General features: G+C 40.3%; 1 protein-coding gene across 1 annotated transcript in view; it reads left to right on the forward strand.

Moving 5' to 3' along the window:
- The window catches only part of TOMM70 (translocase of outer mitochondrial membrane 70), a 23,124-nt gene continuing 2,571 nt past the window's right edge, over positions 1-20,553 (forward strand). Inside the window, exons 1-11 of the mRNA XM_068180969.1 lie at positions 1-296; positions 8,403-8,576; positions 9,684-9,810; positions 12,312-12,421; positions 13,746-13,894; positions 15,075-15,282; positions 15,870-16,004; positions 17,157-17,264; positions 18,373-18,489; positions 19,317-19,414; positions 19,933-20,055. Coding sequence (XP_068037070.1) covers positions 45-296; positions 8,403-8,576; positions 9,684-9,810; positions 12,312-12,421; positions 13,746-13,894; positions 15,075-15,282; positions 15,870-16,004; positions 17,157-17,264; positions 18,373-18,489; positions 19,317-19,414; positions 19,933-20,055 — 1,601 coding nt within the window. The 5' untranslated portion in view covers positions 1-44. The remainder of the gene's footprint in view (positions 297-8,402; positions 8,577-9,683; positions 9,811-12,311; positions 12,422-13,745; positions 13,895-15,074; positions 15,283-15,869; positions 16,005-17,156; positions 17,265-18,372; positions 18,490-19,316; positions 19,415-19,932; positions 20,056-20,553) is intronic.

Here is a 20,553-nt window from a genome sequence, read left to right on the forward strand (position 1 = left end):
CCTCCCTCCTCCTCCTCCTCCCCCTCCTCCTCCCCCCGGGCGTCATGGCCGCCTCGAAGCCCGTGGAGGCGCCGGGCGCCGGCGGCGGCACCGCCGGCCTGTCCCGATGGCAGCTGGCGCTGGTGCTGGGCGCGCCCATCCTGCTGGGCGCCGGCGCGATCTATATGTGGGGGCGGCGGGCGGCGCGGCGCGGGAAGGGCGCTAGCGAGCGGAAGACCCCCGAGGGGCGGGCGAGCCCCGCGCCCGGCGGCGAAGGCGGCTCCGGGCAGCCCGATGGGCCCGGACACGAGGAGATGGTGAGCGGGGAGGGGCGCCGCCCGTAGCGGCGGCGGGGACCGGGCTCGCCGCGCGGGGAGCCGGGGCCGGGGTCCCGCCGCCGGTCGGGCCGCCTGGAGCAGCGTGGGGATGCCCGGGCTGCGACCTGCGGGCAGCAGGGCCCGAGGGGCCGCTGGCCCCGTCCGAAAAGCGGCTTTCAGGGTGCTGGTCCCCACCGAGGAGCAGGCATGTGATGGGATGGAGCTCGGGGGACATCCTGGTCGTGCTCTGCGTGACACGCCCGACAGGTCGCAGAGTCACAGACTGGACAGGTCGGAAGGGCCCAGAGTGGGTCATCTGGTCGCACCTCCGGGGTCGAGCAGGGTCATCCCAGAGCACATTGCACAGAATTGTGTCTGGACGATCTGGAATACCTCCAGTGAGGGAGACTCCACATCGTCTCTGAGCAGCCTGTTCCAGTGCTCGGTCACTGCACAGTAAAGAAATTCTTCCTCATGTTCATGTTCTTCCTCATGCTCTCAGACTTCCATGTCTTTCTGTAGACAGCTTGTGTGACCCACAGAGCTCTTAGCCAGGCATCTGTGGTTGCAGTTCTGCCCTTGCTGCACAGGGATCAGGAGTAGTTTGTTCCAAGATCAGGCATTGCCAAATGCATCTTCTCATCAAGTGGCTGAGCATGGATCTGTGCTGCTGAGGGGGGGAACATACCTCTGCCTCTGAGGTCTAGAGTAGCTGTAAGTTTCCTCCAGAAACAGTGTTTTGAAAAGGAAATCTGGGATCTCTTGTGTGTGAGATGCTGGATGCAGCAGAGTGTTAAGAAAACACAATCAAGATTGTTTTAAAATGGAATAGTAGGTTTCTTGAAAATATAGAAACCACACAGTTTATGCAGCAGAGACTTTAAAGTGCTCAATTTGCCTAAGTAGGCGTGCTCTCAAAACATACATTTATCCAGTTGTAAATTAGCATTCTGAGAACTTTCAGATAAAATGGGCTGTGCAAGAACTCAAGGACAACACGTAAGATTGGGGTCCAGATTGGATCTATGGTTCTCTCTTCTCTTGTATATCTGTATTTGAAAAAATGCCTCTAAGATGCACTTTCTGCACATCGGCAGTCCCAGATGTACCTTGCCAGTCATGCAGCTTTACTGAGGTGAGGTTGCAGTTGACAAGCATGTTTAAAGTAATGGATTTGACAAACTGATTGGTTTTGATAAGAATATCCCATACTGCATTTTCTTCTCCTGTTCTTGTGTATCACCCAAAATGCTTTGAACTGTCAGACAGTTTAAGCTTCCCATCTGAAATGATCAGGAGAGAAAAAGAATCACCTTTCAGAGACTGGAAAAAGTCCGTTTTAACCTTGGTGGTTTGTGTGATGCAGATTGACGCGCTTGGGTGGCAGGCACACATGGGAGTGGTGAGGAAGGTGGCAACTTCCTCAGCTAGTGAATCATAGCTGCTCTCAGGCATTCCTGAAAGCACAGTAAGCTGTAAAATCTGTGCTGGACCTTAAGGCAGTTACTTGAGTGCAGTGATTTGTTCTTCCTGAGCACCAAACAATACTGAAGAAGTTGTGTACAGAGGACAAATTCAGACTCTGTACTGTGGTAGCTTTGGCTTGTGGCTGCAAGCAGCATCTGGCATATTTATGGGAGTGTGCTTGCTGCGTGCGAGCTCTGCAGGTTTGCAGGCTGCTCCTGACCTTTGTCTTCCTGCAGTGACTTCCCTGTTCGTGTGTTCTCTCTGGGTTTCTTAATTGTTTCTGAATTCCAGCAATATCCAGGGCTTTGCAGTCATTCTGCAGTTGTAGGAAGGAAGCACTTAAAACATTTAAAACACTTACATAGCATTTGATTTAAAATATTGTGCGTTGCTTCACAAATTGAATTACTAGAAGGCTCTGTGCATTTAAGGATAAGTTGAGTGGTATGATCTGATGCAAAGTTTCTTGAAGAGTGTCATTGCTTACACTGTAAAGAAATGAGAGATGTTTCTTAGGAAAGTTGCAGAAGTTATCAGATTTGACTGATTACATGAGATAATTGTCTAGTTGGTCAAAATACAGCTGCATCAGGAAAAGAAATGTGGCTGCAAGTTCCCAGGACTGCTTTATGTGTGTGTGGAGGATTGTCTTCCTGTTACTCATATCCAAAGCAGTGATGCCATGTATATTTCATATTTCCTCTCATATTTTATTAGTTATGGATATTAGTGATGAGACCCATGATTGAAAATACAACCACTGCAGATGCTTCACTTGTGAAACTGCCTGTATTGTATTAATCTGCCTTTCAAACGTGCTGAGGTATTTTTTGAAACTCACACGTACAAGTCTGCACTGTGAATAAGAGCCAGTAATTCATTTCACAGTTGAAATACAAGAGGAAAATCTTTTGGAAAACACACAGGTCAATAATGAATCTGCTACCAACAGCTGTGTCAGCTAACTATATTTTTACTCATAAATGTAACTTAGGACTCATACTGTTTTGTGCTTTTCATTAAATCAGCCCCTGTATCCATTTGATGTTCTGGTCGCTGTTTCTGAAGACACAACCTTGAGTTTCTTTTTCTTTGTTCTTTAAAAATATGTAAGGTCCTAAATCTTTCCTGTTCTTTATTCCGACTTGTTACTATTTTGCATGCAGTTCAAGCTTTTCTTTTACCTGCTGCACAGGCATCACATTTTTTTCCCAGGCTGTGTCTGCACCAGAGGATTCTCCTGACATCGATGCACTAGCCAAGTGTGTGATCTATGACTGACATTGTGTTGGCAGAAGCCCTTAGCACAGGTGTTATACTGGGAAAAGCTGAACTACTTTTGAGATTCCTTCTCCTGTAAGCACAGCTCCTTAACAGTACAGTAAACTGGTATTATTGAACCAGTTGAGTGATGACAATAAAACTGCATCTATGGATGGTTCAAAGGTCGTAAAGCCAAATTGCATCTGTTAACGACAGGTATCATTGTTTCTTATAATTTAGATGGAATGTGCTTTAGTCACTCAGTAGCAGTTGCTTTTTACACACTCTCATGGTTTGTAGGGAGTATTGTGTACTTAAAATATGGAGTGCTTTGCATATATTGCTTTAGTTGGTGCCCAATTGATTCATTTTTTTAAACTTATTTCATGATAAATTCTTAGCAGGTTTTATACCCTCTTTTTCTTACAGGAGTGAGCAGTGGTTAGTCAGTGAGGTAATGTGTTGGTTGCTCCAGTATTTTTTTCCTCTGAAGTTGGAATCAATTCCTTTTGCAGCTCTGTGATAGTCCAGATCTGACCTCTTAACACTTTCAGCAAGCTGACAGGGTAACCCTGTGTTTGGTGTGAGAGGAGGTCAGCTGGGTGGCCTTGTGTATTGCAGACAAAGCCATTGCGGTCACAGCAGTTCCCTGTCTCCTCACACTTTCCTGTGAGCTGGGTACTGTCCTTGAGTGCAGTGGTGGGTGAACGTGACATACTCCTCGGCCATTGTGGTGCCACATACCAGGATCAGCAGCCAGCTAGCGTGGCTTCTTTCCAGGGTCTGTTTTAGTAGCAACTGCTGAATGCTGCCTCTCTCACTGCTGTGACATTAGATCAGGATATGAACAAATTGAACCCCTTAGTCTAGATTCGCTCACCTTGGTACTTACTCTAAATTGATCTAAGCAAAGTGACTAAAAAGTCATTTCTGTTGTACTGTGCACCTGTTGCTTAGTAAATCTCACTATCAACCTGCTGTAAGTCTTCTGTTTCTTGCTAGCAATAGTGGACAGGTGTAGAAAACTCCTAAATGTGTGTACAATAGCAGTAAAACTGTTAGACTCTTGGCTTTTTCATGGAAGGCATGAATGGCAAATTCATTTAACAGGAAGGTGACTGACTGAGAACATTGTGAATTTGTCCTGTAAACTACATTATGTTTTTTCTGAGTGTAATACATCCTTGCTTGTGCTTTGAATTTACTTCTAAAGCTTATGTAAACATACTTTTTCTCATAATGGTTTTAGTGCTAAAGAGACTTTTCAAACCGTTTATATTCAGTTAGTGCCTTGGTTTGAAAAAAGATGAAAAGATGAACCTTGGTGGAAAAAAAAAAAAGTAGTGGAAAGATAGGTATTCAGAAAAGGCCGGGATTTTTTTTCCTGGTACCTCATCTCATTAAGAGGGTTCTCTCCCTTGCAAAGGACAAAAGAGAGGCCTAGACCAAGGCTTTCTTTTTTTGCAAGTTGAATTAAGATGGCTGAAAAAGTAGTCACCCTCCATGTCATCTGTCAGATAAGGGCTCATGCAAATCCTTTTCAGCCAAAAGAAAACACAGAAACTCTGCTCATGCTTCTATTGTGAATCACTGTCATCATTGGCTGGCAGGAAATTTCTTGTTTTGCTTTGAATAACAGTCTCCCTCAAATATATAAGGTTCTGAACTGCTAGTTTAACAATATTGCCATTGCAGGGAGTTACTAAGCATTATTATTCTTGCAGCTGGCAGTCTGTTCCTGCTAAGCTGCTGTTTGCACACAGTTTCTGAACATTTTGTGAAGAAAGCACATTTGCTGAAGCTAAAGTAGAAGTTCATAAAATTTTGCAAGTGTTGTCTATTCTTTAGTCAGTTAGCAATCTGCTTTTTCAGGTACCTGGGTAACTGATAACTCAGTTTCACAAATGTCCTTTGGCTTAAGCTCTGTTCTAAGACTTGTTAATGAACAGTTGCTGAAAGCAGTCCTAAGTACTGAGATGTTATTTTTTGTGTAGCTGCAAATAACTTCTGCGGTATTTGTTTTGTTGCTCTGTTGTGAACTTACATTCCTTTTATTGAGCTGATTTGGTTGTTGCACAGATTCTTTGACCAGAAGATGACAAACTGGAGAGTTTTTCTTGCTCTATATGGACCTTCACCTTGGGGATAAAAAGTGTCTAGTGTGCCACATAGCATGGTTCAAGTCAGGTTCTTGGGTTGGGTGAGGAGAAGCAGTGAAATTGGAAAATAATGTTTAGAATTATTACTTTGGCAAGAAAATGGAAGAATGAGGTTTTTGGTTACTTGTGCATGAAGTTTGTTTGCATAATCAGTTTCTTACGTACTATCTTGTGTATGTCCAGTGTAGCAATTGAGAAGGAATTTTTAAAAATATGCTTAAAAATTTTGTAAGGGTTAAATTTAAGGCTTGACAAACCTTCGAAAACTGACTTTATGTGAAGAATTAATTTTCATATTCTTATTTGTACTATCACTAAAAGGTATTGCAGCATATAATGTGATGTGAGTTCTTTAGTATCTTTTTTTTTTCTTTTAAATAAACAGCTACCAGAAAACTTCCAAACCATCAATAGCAAAAAACCCCAACAAACCAAACAAAAACATACACTGGATTTGGTGGTGTTTTGGGTGCATACTGAGGGCTACAGCAGAGTAGTTTGAATAAGGGTGCAGAGATAAAACATCTCAGAGCAAGCAGTTTAGTTTAAGGCAGCATAAACAAACAAGTTAATTTCTTCCTTGCCTGGGGTGCTACTGATGACTTTATTGCATGAAAGCATGATGTGCTGAAGTTCTGATGCCTTACCCCCACATTTCCTCCCTCATGCAATGGGTGCAGCTGGGGGGGGTAACCAAGGAGTCATCAAATGTTTCATGATTCATTCCTGTTTGATTGGTTGTGTGGTCTTTGATCCTGCAACTGTTACTAAAAGTTTACTCACATAACAGAGTTACTGATTTTAATAACTTCAGCATCATGTCTCTAGTCTCTTAATTTTTTGATCGTTGTGTGCACTTGTAGGCTTGTAGGAAGGCTTGATGCTTCCCAGAAACCAGCAGAGCACCAGTGAGAGCCCTAGATCTACACGTGTCTTGTTTGCAGTTACAGTTCCCACACCTGACACCAAAGAGCACTTGGGTGTTACCCAGCAGTCCTCATCCGTAGCTGGTGTCTTTACTCTCTCTGAATGCCTAGGATGGAGCACATGGACTGCTCAGCCTGGGGCACACACTGGGATAGGACATCCCTGGGATGAAGCAATTGGCAGTGATCATGAAGTAGTAACCTAGGTGCAGTTAGGCTTCATCTCTGCAGTCTTAAATAATTTGCACACTGGGAACACGTGTGAATATTACAACATGGCCCAGGTAATGTGCTTTTCTTTTTCAACCCAAGTTAATAGGAATAGCACTGAATTTTGTAAGATTTTTACACAAAGGCATTTTTAATGTGGTTTGCTCTAGAAATGTACACAGAAAAATTCAAGCTGACTTGCATGCATTTAAGTTTGCAGCATATGCGTAACCCTTCCCTTTGTTAAAAAAAAAAGCATTGTTCTATTTGGCGATAAATTTAGGACCTACTCGAAATAAATTTAACCTTTTGAGACTTTGGTTAAGTTTTAAAGAAACAACTTATCAGATACACAGTTATTGTCTCTCAATAAAAATAGTTGCACTCTAATTTTGGCATAGAGTAGCATGGAGTTACACACAGTGTATGGGGTGAAGTTATTAATCTTTTATCAAATTAAATGTGAAGCTTTACAATAGAAAACTCTGAAAGTCTTGCAGATTGCCTTGTTCTGTAAACAATAAAGATGGTGCAGATTGATTTCCTGTGGACCCAGTGATTAATAACTTGTGAGAGAAGAGCTTTGCTGGCAGTAGGGATATTTAAGAAATTCTCTCCCTTATATGTTTTCATTTGTAAGAACCCCCTCAGGAGAATGCCTCTAGGATACTTTTGTTCTATTTGGATGCCTACTTTTGTGTAGGAACTGAGGCTAGCACCCATTATCTGATTCTCTCCTGCCAGGATAAGGATCCAGGCCTTAAAACACAGGTTATAGAGCAAGTCCTGGCTTCCCCTCAGGTTTTCAGTTTTAAAGTAAATCACTTAAATGCAAGAAATTATCAGGTTGGAATGAAATGAGCAGACATTAAGGGGAATGGGCAAAAGAAATGCAAAGTTGCTTTCAAATTTGTGTTACAGCCTTCTGGTTGTCTGTATCTGTTCAGTTTGGCCCTGGCAGTGGATAAGTAGGTAGAGGAGGCAGAAGTATGGTCAAAGAGAAGCAGGGACAATTCCCAACAAATCCTCCATGATCTGAAGTGCAGGTGATATGTAGTGAATCCTACAGCTATTGTTAAAAGGCACTTCTGCCCCCAGTCTGTAGCCTTTCCCTCCTCAGAAAGGTTGGTAGAATGGCATGTGTGCCCATACTTCTGTTCATTTTGGTATGGCAGAACTGCCCCAAAATGTTGTCCATGAAGTAAGGCTATGACGCAAGAGCAGAAATCTAGAAGATCAATGTTAGAATCTTTTGCAGCTCTTATTTATTGAATGCTCTTTGATAGAGCATTTTTACATCTAATCCCTTACAAACCACAATATTTGATAACTAATTTGTAAATCCAGGGGTTTCAGGTAGGTAGCAATGTTAGTTTCTGCAGAAATACAGATCATCAACATGTGGTGCAGAACATAAAGATGCATTTAGCAGGATCTCAGGCCAGTCAGCAGTTTCCTATCCCCTGCTAAGATGGTCATGGTCCAGCACTTGTCATTGCATGAAGCATAGTGTGTGAAGCTGTAGAGGAGTCAGCTATAAAGTTGATTTGCCTAGTGTATGAAAGGCAAACCAGCTTTATTTTCCTTCCAGGTTTTATTTGTCTTGCTCAGTAGGTCTTTCCACAAAGTGTTTTCCATATTTAATTCATAGTCTGATGAATCACCTCTGGTTTAGAGGCTGTATGTATTTCAGAAGGAAGCTCTTCTGTTTGAATTGCTTTGAGGGCTTTGTTGTCTTTACACATTTAGCCTTTGGAGAAACAACTTACCTCATTGGTTCTTCTGATCACCAGTCATGTAAAAGATTACAATCTGTTTAGCTTTCCAAACAGAAATCACTGCCTTATTTATTACCATTGTAGTGAATCTTGTGAAAAGGTTATCTCCTATCTGATACACTTGCAAAAGAAAATTCTTGTGTGTTTCCAGGAATTGAAATCAGTGAGATTTTTCAGAATTCTGGGTTAGAGTTTACAACTCAGGTCCATATTGATATCTTTGAAGATGAGCCCTGAAGTGCATAGCTAGTGTGCTGTGATGCATTTTTAATTTGAACTGACCTCTCACTTTTTTTTTTTCAGAGTCCTCTTGGTAGAGCCCAAGCAGCCAAGAACAAAGGAAACAAATACTTCAAAGCAGGAAAATATGAACTAGCTATTCAGTGTTATACTGAGGCTATCAGCCTGTGTCCTCCTGAGAAAAACCTTGATCTTTCTACCTTCTACCAAAACAGAGCTGCTGCCTATGAACAACTGGTAAGAAATTAAAGACAATTATGTGTTTATTGTAAAAAGTAGTAATATCAATTTTGTATTTTGTCACTTTCATCCACTGAAAGGTCCCAAGTGATAGCATCTGCTGCTTTCACAAGAAGATGTGCTGTTGCGGCGTTTTTCAGCTCATCATACTTTTCTACATAAAAATAAAATTATTTTCTCTTAACTACCACACTCAGTCTATCTTATGTAATTCTTATGCATACTGTTCTTCCAAGACAAAGTTTCAATTTCTTCTTCTCTGGAACAATTTTCTTGTATATAAGTTAATTTTACTTCTCTCTACTTGAGCGTTTAACCATGAAAGAAAGGTGAGAGGCCAAATATTTTGGAACGATTCTACTTCAAAATAAAAAAAAAAATCATTGAAATCCTAGTAAAGGCCATGACCTAAATTTTGTACATGGAGAAGTAATATTTACTCGACAGCTGAGTATACTGGTTGTTATTTTAGAAGTCAGCCAGTGTTGCTTATTGTGGTATGATGGATTTGCTTATGAGGTCGAGTTGGTGAGCTGTATAAGGGAGTGGAAAAGTTAGCTTTGTACAGTCTGAAGTATCAGGTGAGAGATTGTGCTTACATAAATCTGGTATTAGATTTAGTTTTTGTCTAACACAAATTCATGCCGTAATGAATCCCAAATGTATGTGGGTCCTCTATTAGAAAAGCCTGTTTTGATAAATTGGAAAAACATTAAAAAAAAAAAAAAGCTTTTGTGCTTTGGTAAACTTGTTTGTTCCATTATATTTCCACCTTTTTTCTTCTAGTTGTTTTAAACCAGTCTTTCAGTCCCAGTGTTACCTCCTGCAAGCATCTTTGTATCACCTCATTATGTTCTCCCATGGGATTTGTACACTGTCTGGTGTAGTATTTTGTAGGAATTCCATTTGTGGTGCAGGTGGTTTGCAGTGGTGCCCAGGCAGTTTCTCCCTGTGGGACTTGCAGAAGGAGAGGCAAGCAGGGAGAAGTGGAGCCCCGGGAGCTGCAGCCACCGCTGGGTGCACGTGACCCCGGAGCTGGCTGTGGGAAGCCAACACAGGGAGCTGAGTGGGGCCCCTCTCACTGTGCTGTTTTTCTGCCCACAGCAAAAATGGACAGAAGTGGCACAAGATTGTACGAAGGCTGTTGAGCTTAACCCTAAATACGTCAAAGCTCTTTTCAGACGCGCAAAGGCCCATGAGAAGCTAGACAATAAGAAGGAATGTTTAGAAGGTGAGTGGCTCAAGCTGTGTGTACTTGAAAGTGGAATTAGTTCTGCTGAAGATGGCAACTTCTGAAAATGTTTTGTTTTTACTTCTGTAGCTACAATAATACAGAATTATGTATTTAAACCCATTCATATCTTCTGCAAATACATATTCTTCTCTTGTCAGAAGAAACCTTTTCACATATCTCAAACTCTCATCTGCTCACATCTGTATTCACTGCTGAGAAATGGATGTTACTGTAGGAACTGAAGGTATTATTTTTCCAGGAAACTCCTTCACTTTAGGATAGAATTCATCTAACATGACGAGTGGATAACCAGTTGTTCTATTTCCATGCAGTAAAGAGACTTTCGTCTTCTCTGTTTGTTTTAGAGAAATTATACTATTACATAAATGAGGGTATTTTTGCAGGTAGAGATACATGGTCAGAAATAAAAGTATTGCAGTAATTTAAATGCGTTGGACTGGTATTAGAGGGAAAACAGCCTCAGCAGCATTTTTTTCTGGTGCATAGTTTATGAAAACCAGAACAGATTGATTTTTTTTTTAATATTAATACTTTGTATTCAGAAGAAATTGCTATGTCAAATCCTTCCGATGCTATTTGTAAACAGAATACATTTTAAACTATCAGGAAGATGTCACTGAGAAGCCATGGAAATCAAGAACTACAGGTCAGATGTGTTGTCTCATGGCATTTTTGAGCTACAGTACACTGCTTGAAATTACCCATATACATTTCTTCAAGTGAAATCATTCCTGCTGATGTTAGGTTAAAAGACAAATTAAATTTTCAGCTGTGCTCATTATCAAAGAAGGACAGAAAATAAGGCAGTGCTTTGGCTGGGAAATCTAACTGTTAAATTAGTTTCATTACGTATAGCAGCCAAGAATTAGGTCTGCCAAATTAGAAGGTAAATTAGATGTGGAAATTTTATCTATCTATCTGTTTATCTGCTGGCAGAATGTTTCTATGCCCTTTAAGACCATAGTAACTAGAAAAGGACAACTTGGTCCATTTAGTGCACTCCTTTGCAACCACTGTGTATAAGCTGCACTTCTAGAGTGCTGTAATAAAATATAAGCGCCTTATGTAGCTGCCAGGTGATAAAAGCCCCAAGAAAGATCAAGTGTCCCTGTGACAGTTTTAAATATAACTTCCTTTTACTGTTAATAGCAGTAATGTAAGTGACAATTATCTTCAGCCTTTTTTTCTATTCGATTTTTTGCTTGCAGTTTTTTCAGATCTGTAGCTTTCTTGCTTTTTTTTTTTTTTTTTTTTTTTTGAACTGCACTATTTTACTATAACCCTGCTTTTGCCTGCCGACCACATATGGCCAGTAAAATTCCAGGAAGTAGGGTATGCCCATGTAGTGGAGGAAAGCAAAGCCAAACAAACTTCAAACCCCAGCCACTATCAGTCCAGTGATCCCTAGCAGTAGTTTGGGAAGATGTTGCTGCTGCAGCCAAGCCTGGAGTGCAGCAGTCTTTGGGCAGAGCATGTCTGTTGGGTTTGTATAACACATTCTTTCTGGGGGTACTGTATTTTCCCAGGGACTCTTATATGCTTCCTGACCATGCCAGAGGTGCAGGGAGTTTCTGTATAAGTGATAGCTTAATTGTCCCTCCAGCAGCAGAACTAGAGAAATATACTTAAACTCCAGGGCAAGACATTTACTTTTCAAGCATATTCAGACAATACACTGCTTGAATTTCAGATCCAGGCTCTGGTCATCTTAACTAATGTTTAAATGAAGACAAAACAGAGAAAACCTGTGGTAGCACTGCATTAAGTGGAGGGTCTAGAGAAACTCTGCATTTCACTGTAAGAGTGTATTTCTGTAAGAGTGCATTTCACACTGGGAAGTTTCACTTGGGCAGCAGTCGGTTAACATTTGCAGAGGTTTCTCAATGTGAATGAAAGCCATGTGATAGAGGCTGGCACTTCAAATAGGCCAGCAAGGTATTTCTCCTTGCTCCCTTCCAAAGTCACAGAGGTGAGCAGAAAAATTTGAGATAGAATTTAGGCAGATTTCTTAAACTGAGGAGTAAGTGAGATGTGATGGGACTGAATGTGAATTTTAGAAGTAGAAAATAAAGACTAGTCCCAGAAGAAAAGCCGTGTTAGCACTTTTAATGCAAAGATCATATGAACATAATTACTTCCCTCAAAGTTTCAAAATGGTGAAAGCCCCTGATAGAGGTATATATTTTCACTGTTGATTTAAGTGTGTTTGTCTCTACATAAAAACATGGACAGAAAAATAAATGTGCTTTCTTTTCATTCACTGTCATGAAGTCCTTTTATCCCAGGAAGATCATTTTGGATACAAATTTGTGTCTTGAAGGATACAGTAAATACAGCAAACTGGAAACAGGCTTTGGCGTGAGAACAGGACATGTATTATTTTGGCAGTGCCTCATTGTACTCAGTGGCACATTTTATAGTGTACTTCAGTGACTATCAGAATTCCTTTAATCTCACTTTTGTATGTTGTTTCCTAGATGTCACTGCAGTCTGCATTTTAGAAGCCTTCCAAAACCAGCAAAGTATGTTATTAGCTGATAAAGTTCTTAAACTCCTTGGAAAAGAAAAGGCCAAAGAGAAGTACAAGGTAGGACTTGTGATAGTGCTGACTAATTGTTATTTCACCTGACCAGCTGTTGAAAAGTCGGTTGTTGGCATTCTGTCAGTTGTTGTAAACAAGTCACTGTCTTCACCTGCTCAAGCCTAAGAAGCGACACAAACTGGTTTCTACAAAGCTGCCATTGTACCAATGGTATTTTCCTGTGGGACCTCTCCAAAGTTTTTGGAACCTCAGCAGGGAAGAGAGATCTACTTCTAGCAGTTGTTTCACTTTAACAATTAAATTTGTTATGACATTCAGGAGACACCCTAAGTTGGTGTGCTGCCCTGCGTAGGGCTTTTCTGAACTTGCAACTTCATGGAAACTGGGTGTGTTGGAACAGACAGACATCTATGCATGAATGTTTGGAAACTGCAGAAGAGAGAACTGTGGAAGCATAAGGGGTAGCCAGGAGCAGTCATTTTAAGTGACTGTAGGTTTACAAAAAGGTTGGGACAGATATTAACATGTTCTTGGTTGTTGTCAAAGTATTCTTATTTGTGTTTTGATAGTGGTTGAAGTACTGAAATCCTGTGTTGGTTTTGAGATGCTGAATTTCTTTCCTATAGAAATTCATGTAAATGTGTATTGTGGAGGTAACAACAAATAGTGGTATGAGTGTGGTGGATGTAGATAGATGTGCTTCAGAATAGTGCATTCAGTGTTTTCCTGCAGGAGAGACTGAATTGTAATTCTTGTGTGCAGTTTATTTTAAACAAGAAATATTTTTTTGGCTGTAGAAAAGATTGATTACCTGAGAGGTGTTACTTCTGGGACTTCTAAGTAAAATATGTTGTAACTGGGCCAAGTTCCACACAGAACTAGGGTATTGCCTCATTACTTTCCATTGTAACAATGACAGCAGCTTCTCTTGGACAAGCTGGAGAAAAGAGGAAACTGCCATTCAGAAACTTCTTGAATTTAGGGTCATGATTAAATTACCAGCTTGCATTTTTCACCCAGTTTATGTGCACATCCAATGCTTTAGTACATCTACTCCATGTCTTGTGATATCCTAAGAGTGCTTATTTCTAGCCACATATGCGGAAAGATCCAATCTCCCTCCCCCCAAACATTATCACTTTGTTTTCACTGGTGATGGATGTTGCATTGTGATCTAAAGCTTAAAAAATTCCTAAACATCAGAATGGCAAATCCAAAACATCAGGCTATCAGATGAGAGAGTGAAAGTCATACTGTGGTTCTTCCATCAGTTTTTTTTTTTTTTTTATAATTGTGTTTGCTATCCATTTCCATCTTTACCATCTGATCTTACCTCCTAATTACTTGGAATTACCTTTCTCTGTTTCAGAATCGGGAGCCTCTGATGCCCTCACCACAGTTCATTAAATCCTACTTCAGTTCTTTCACAGATGATATAATTTCCCAACCTTTGCTTAAGGGTGAGAAATCAGATGAAGATAAGGACAAGGAGGGAGAGGCTTCTGAAGTAAAAGAAAAGTGAGTGTGCAGTACAGTTGAGAATTGTTTGGTACTGGAATTAAGTCTTCAGTATTTAGACATTCTGCTCAGTGTAACGTGCTGCTGTTTGTGTAGTACTTGGCATGGAGATTCCTTTAATATAAATGATATCTTAGTGAAACCTTAGTGAAAGCTGACTGGCTAGTTCCAAACTTGCACTAAGCCGAGGAAGGACAATGAGACTGGGAAAATATGCTGACTATTTACTATGGTATCACAGTAAATCTTAAGAGATGGGAGAAGGATCTTAGGAGATGGAGAGGGCTGAATGATGCTTTGGGGGCAAGGAATATTTTATACTGAAGGAGCATTTCCAAGGAAGAGAGCAAGTTAGCCTTTGGACTGGCAGGGAGAAGATGAGCTAGGAAAAGGGGATGTTTTTTAAATGAATGGATGTTTTTTAAATGAAAACATGCATTTACAGCAACTGAGGCTGAAATGGTGTTTTATCTTTCTAGAATCAAATTGCCCATAAATGAAAAGTTTGTTCGGCACAGAAAAATTCGCTTTTGCAGGGGTTTTTTGTGGTTTTCTAGTGGAGCCTGAGCACCACATAAATGGTTCTTTTATTTACTCTGCTACTTTCCAGATTATTTTTGGAAGATAGCAGTGCTGTCAGTTTGGAAACCGTTGCAAACAGCATTATGATTTTTTTTTTTGAAGTAAAAGAGAATGTCCTGATCTACAGGCAGATTCCCTGAATCCAGGATACCGCTGAGAACAAGGCAGTGCTGTAATTTTTTGCTATTAAATCATTTCTTCCACATACAAGCTGCACATTTCTAGGTTTAATATTTCACTTTCCTGTCCATGAATTCCACCTTCTTGTTTTAAACCAGAGATTATTGCTGTGCTTCATGTGAAAAAAAACCTCAAGGGACAAGTGAAGCTCACATTCAAAAACCTTTAAAACCTTTAAAATTTAAAAATTTTTTCTTCTTTATTTCCAATGTAATTTGGCCAGTTCTTATGTAAATTGTTTTCCATTTATATGGCTCCATCCAGGAATGGATGTTCCAATGGGACTGTGCTGGTGTTGTAGAAGTATAGCACAAGTTAGTATTTGTAAGAATTTGATGAAACATCTGAATGGAAATTGCAGTGCTCAGTGAATGCATATATATATATATATATAAAACTGTTCTTACATCATTTACAGCTCTGGCTATTTGAGAGCAAAACAATATATGGAAGAAGAGAACTATGACAAAATTATCAGTGAAAGCACAAAAGAAATTGAAGCAAAGGGAAAATACATGGCAGAAGCTTTGCTTCTGCGAGCTACTTTCTACTTACTTATTGGCAATGCAAGTGCTGCCAAACCAGACCTAGATCAGGTCATCAGCATGGAAGATGCAAATGTGAAGGTAAGAATCTGTCACACCTGGATTGTAGTTGGGATTGAGTAGTTAGATAATAAACTTGCAATATATTTCAAGAAGTTGTTTGTCCAAATTTTCAGATATATTAATGGGAGTATACTGGTTTATTTACTGTTATGTTATTGACAAATTGTTTTTCTCAAGGGCTTGTTAATTTTTGAGACAGCTGTACTGAATAGTGCAGACTGAAGGTGATAAGTACTCCAAACTAAAGAAGAGGGAAGCTGAATGAATTGGAGGCTTATCCAGTCTGGATAAGTGGAAAAACCTTAATTTCATTTGTATATTCAGCTGCTGCAAAAAACATTTATGTATTTGTAAACATAGGAATTGAGAAGGATTTTGGGGGGGCTTGGAAATCCACTGAGATGGAAGCACAGGCTGACATTTTTGAAATTAAGTAAGGGAGCTCATTTATTTAGGGTCACTATGAAACTTACTCCTGCTTAAAGTAATTGAAACCTGTCAGTGGGAGAAACAAGTCAAACAAAAAAATTTACTGGGATTGTAATGAAGTCTGAAATGTGGAGAAACACTGGGATGGCTGATGTTTCCCTGGCCGTGTTTTGCAGCTGCGAGCCAACGCTCTGATCAAACGGGGCAGCATGTACATGCAGCAGCAGCAGCCTGTGCTGTCCACTCAGGACTTCAACATGGCTGCTGACATTGATCCTCAGAATGCTGATGTTTACCACCATCGAGGACAAGTAAGCAACCTGAGAGATTTGATCCCAACAGTTGGCTATTTCAGTATATACTGAAAGGAGAAACGGTGTGGTTGGAGACACTTTATACTGTTTGTAGCAGAAAAACATGAACTCCTAATAGGGAGCTTTTCTGGGATAAACACACGGTGTTTTGGAGGTTCAGGTAAGGCAACAGCAGTTTATTTGTGTAGCTGTAGGAGCGCCCTCTATGATATGAACTGAGACTTACAAGTACTGGGGCTTGTCTACATTTACAGCAAATAAAAGCTGTTCTGTGAAGGGGCCTGGGTGGCAGAGCAGCATCTGCACAGCAGGAAGCTTTGTTACAGCAGAGGTAACGTGTCCCTGATAACCCCTGCAGCCCTGGGCCCTGGACTTGGATCTCTTCAGCTCATCCCTCCCTGCCTTGTGACACTGCTGTGTCCTTGACTAATTTCTAGCCCTAGAGAAGCCTGCTGCCACAGACCTTTAAGATGAATGGTGCTGGAAGTAAAAAAGGAACACTAGCATACACAGGCTAAGTAATATTTGTAAGGAAGACTTCCATGGATCAAGGGTTTTTCTCCATGAATTTGTTAGACCTCTTTAGTGCTCAGAAATGAAGATGGTGCTGTGTGTTGACTGAAGGGAAGGAAAGTGTTCTGCAGATTGAAAATTTATGTTTTACAGTAGCTTCACAGTAAAGTAAGAGAATGATGATGTGGACTCTGCTTCTGTGGAGGAAAAGAATGTCAAAACCAAAAACCCAACCCAACAAAATAAGTTGAAGTAGAAGCTGGAAAAGCTAAAATGTTTCAATATCCAAATAGTCCACAGATACTGGCTACAGAGAGGCAAAACAACTTGAGAAAATACTGCGTAATTTTGGAGACTGGTCATAATGCTGACACAATGATGACAACAGTCTAAAATGCAAGCATTCTCAGTCCCTACTCAGGGTCATTGCCTGCTTGTGTAGGTAGCCAAAGTTTCACTGGTGGCTTTGATAATACAGTTATAACAGTGATTTTTAGTTACGGATTTTGTAGGTTTCTAGGCAGTTCTGCAACTGAACTGGAGATGATATGAGTAACTGACGCTAATTGAATTATCATGTAAGTGTCTGAAGCACAGATGAAATAGAGAAATAGGATTTTCTTTCATTCTGGCTAGCTGAAAATCCTGCTTGACCAAATTGAGGAGGCTGTGGAAGACTTTGATGAATGTATCCAATTGCGACCCAATTCTGCCTTGGCGCAAGCACAGAAATGTTTCGCTCTGGTAGGTAACGTGCTGGGGTTTCTGTGGGTGCTTTTGCTTTAAAGAGCTCTGTAAAACACTCTGTTTCTCTGGTTTATTCCAATTTAACAGGAAAATAGGGCAACATACATCTCTGTCTTTTAATAATAAGGTTCTTCAGTAGGAGTATGGATTTGCTGCTTTTCTTTTGAAACACTCATAGTTCAAAGAGTAGAACATTTTTTTTTGTTCTATGAGAGAGGAACAAAAATCTTGATTCTAATTGGAGCACTTAAAATTTATTTTAATAAAGCTTTACTGTTGTGGAAAATGGTCATCATCAAGAAATTGGAAACAAACTATTTCAAGCTAGCACAATGACTCAGTGTGCAAGAATCTTGTCAGGGCACTTTTGCATGGTGTGAACAAGGAGGAATGCCAACTTTGGAATTTCTAAGCATTTGAAATAGAGGGAGGCTATCACTATTATCAGGCCTTATGACTTCCTTCTTTCATCTGTTTTCCTCTCCAAGTCCAGACACTTGGACAGGTTCCCAAAACCTGATTTGGTAGGATGTACGGGCATGTCACCTTCTGGAGCTTAGCATGAAATCATACAATGGCCTGGGTTGGAAGAGATCTCAAAAGTCATCTCATTCCAACTCCCCTGTCATGAACAGGGACACCTTCCACTAGACCAGGTTGCTCAGAGCTCCATCCAGCCTGACCTTGAACTCTGCTATGGTTGAGGCCTCCACAACTTCTCTGGGCACTGTTCCAGTGTCTCACCACCTTGACAAGAATTTTTTTCCTAATATCCAAGCTAAACCTGCTGTCTTTCAAATTGAATCCATTCCCTCTTGTCCTGTTTACATGTTCTTGTAAAAAATAATTTTTACTCTTTTTTACTCTTGTGAAAAATCCCTCTCCATCTTTCTCATAGCTCCCTTCAGGTATGTGAAGACCACAATTAGACCACCCCAAAGCCTTCTCTTCTCCAAGCTGAACAATCCCAATTCGCTTAGCTTATGTAAAATAACTGAATTATTATGATGCAGGCAACACTTGGGATACAGGCCTGATCAGCCCTTTTTCAGTCTGGTAATGGCATAATTTTTTTTTTTTTTTTTTTTTTTTTTTTTTGGAATAGTATCGCCAAGCTTATACAGGAAGTAATGCTTTGACTGTGCAAGCAGCCATGAAAGGCTTTGAAGATGTCATAAAAAAATTCCCAAAGTGTGCTGAGGGCTATGCACTCTATGCTCAGGTATGTTTTTCTCCCTCTCAAAGAAAATGCTGCATTCTCTTGTACTTTTTATCTTGGATATACCATTTCTTCAAATAACAGATGAAGATTTGTGACACTAAATTCTGAGATAAGACATGCTGCCTGGAGTTAACTACTTGCATTTATGGTTATGGGTGTTCTGGGGCAGAAGAGGTACCAGGGAACTGGTGGAGCAGGATGTAAATAATGAGAGTTGTGGGTGGTTATTAGGAAACAGAGGTTATTCCTGCATGGTTCCCTCCTTCCTGCATGTATGTGGCATCTCAGTTGATGAATGTCAGGGATTCTCTGGGTAATTTGAGAATCAGATGTGTGGAACTAGGGTGACATTTTTGTTCTGCTACCATTGGCACGTAGTGGTGTAGAACAGCTGTTGGGAGTACACTTGTAATAGAGACTGTAATTTCTTCTCTAAGACTGCACTGCTGGTTTTAGTAGGAAGCAGGAGACATTCTGATTTTAAGTAGGTTGGCAATATATATGCATTTCCTTCTGAAAGAAGTATATCTGAAAAAGGAAGAGTTGAAGCTTGCAGGTACAGACTTTTAGAATTTACAGCACACAGCATGTTGCTTGTGGATCTCCCATTACAGGTGGCAGTGTGGTCAGTAATTTGTGCATTTAAAGCACAGAAAAAAAGCCTCAATTTTGAAACTTAACTCTGGTAACTGATGTGTCTGGCCTGCTCTACCATAAATGAACTACATCCAATCTCACATTGTCAATACGGTTTTAATTAGAATTAGCTGAACGCAGAGTACATCCTTTGGTTGCTTATTGACAAACAGGTTTATCTTTTGATTCAGGCACTAACTGATCAACAGCAGTTTGGCAAGGCTGATGAAATGTATGATAAATGCATTGACCTTGAGCCAGACAATGCCACTACATATGTTCATAAAGGGTATGTATTGAATTTGCAGTCCTTTTGGTCGAGAGCAGTTGGCATATCCAACCTGAATTGAATGTTTATGTTTAGAAATTTAGCCAGGAAAAATAACTTGAAAGCATCTTTGTGCTCTTAAATGTATTTCTATATTTTGTCTTGACTAAGCCACAAATAAGTTTCAGGAAAGTTTCATCAGTGTTTATTGCTAATTGAGTATCTGCTTGAAGTATATCTGACTTTTCCTTTAGTCCTATTAGTTTCAGCTTTGTGTTGAAGTTTTTTCTTTGATAAAATAACATGTACCAAGTCCTCTTGGGAAAAATTTGCCTTTCTTTAGAGTCATTAAAGCAGTAAAGTGGCTTATTGAAAGTGACTTCTACAATAGGTGTTTTTAAAAATCATGAAGTTACTAAGTTACTGTGTACCTGCATTAGAAATTAAATACATTATACATTTGGGATGGTTTAGCTTACCATGATGAGGGTTTTGAGAGGAGTATGTGAAGCCAGTTTGAAATTTTCTCTCTCTTGTAGTTTACTTCAGCTCCAGTGGAAGCAAGATTTAGACAAAGGATTAGAACTCATAAGCAAGGCCATTGAAATTGATAACAAATGTGATTTTGCATATGAGACCATGGGAACGATTGAAGTGCAAAGGTAATGCTGAATTGCAGTGTTAAGAATTCTTAGTTACTTCTGAAGTTACAGTAGTTCTTTAAATTTCCTCATGGATCCTAGGTCTTGAGATCTTCTCCCTGGTGTCCTGTAAGGCCAGCTCTTACCCAAAGTCCTGATTTCTGTTCTGTAACTCTTAGGTAAAGCATTTGCATTCTCTGTGGCATAATTGTGATTTATGGTCTGACAACTTTTTATCACCAATTTCATACTTAATGGACAACGTGCAGAGGAGTCTGTGTATGTTTAAATACATCCCTTCTGCATTTAAAGTGACTTCCTTAGTCATTACCTGGCTTTGTGTATATCTGATGTTGTCCTTGGACATTGGACTGTCTGTCCTGAGGATCCTGTGCTGTTTTCTCCTGCAGCCAACAGGACTCCAGTTCACAGTTCTGGAGGGAAAGAGGAATGCCCTGCTCTGTAACATTGTATTGCAACTGTACAAAGGTTTGGGGTGTCGCTGACAGTACAGTACAG

Source organism: Anomalospiza imberbis, chromosome 2, assembly GCF_031753505.1.
Source record: "Anomalospiza imberbis isolate Cuckoo-Finch-1a 21T00152 chromosome 2, ASM3175350v1, whole genome shotgun sequence".
Lineage (NCBI taxonomy): Eukaryota > Metazoa > Chordata > Aves > Passeriformes > Viduidae > Anomalospiza > Anomalospiza imberbis.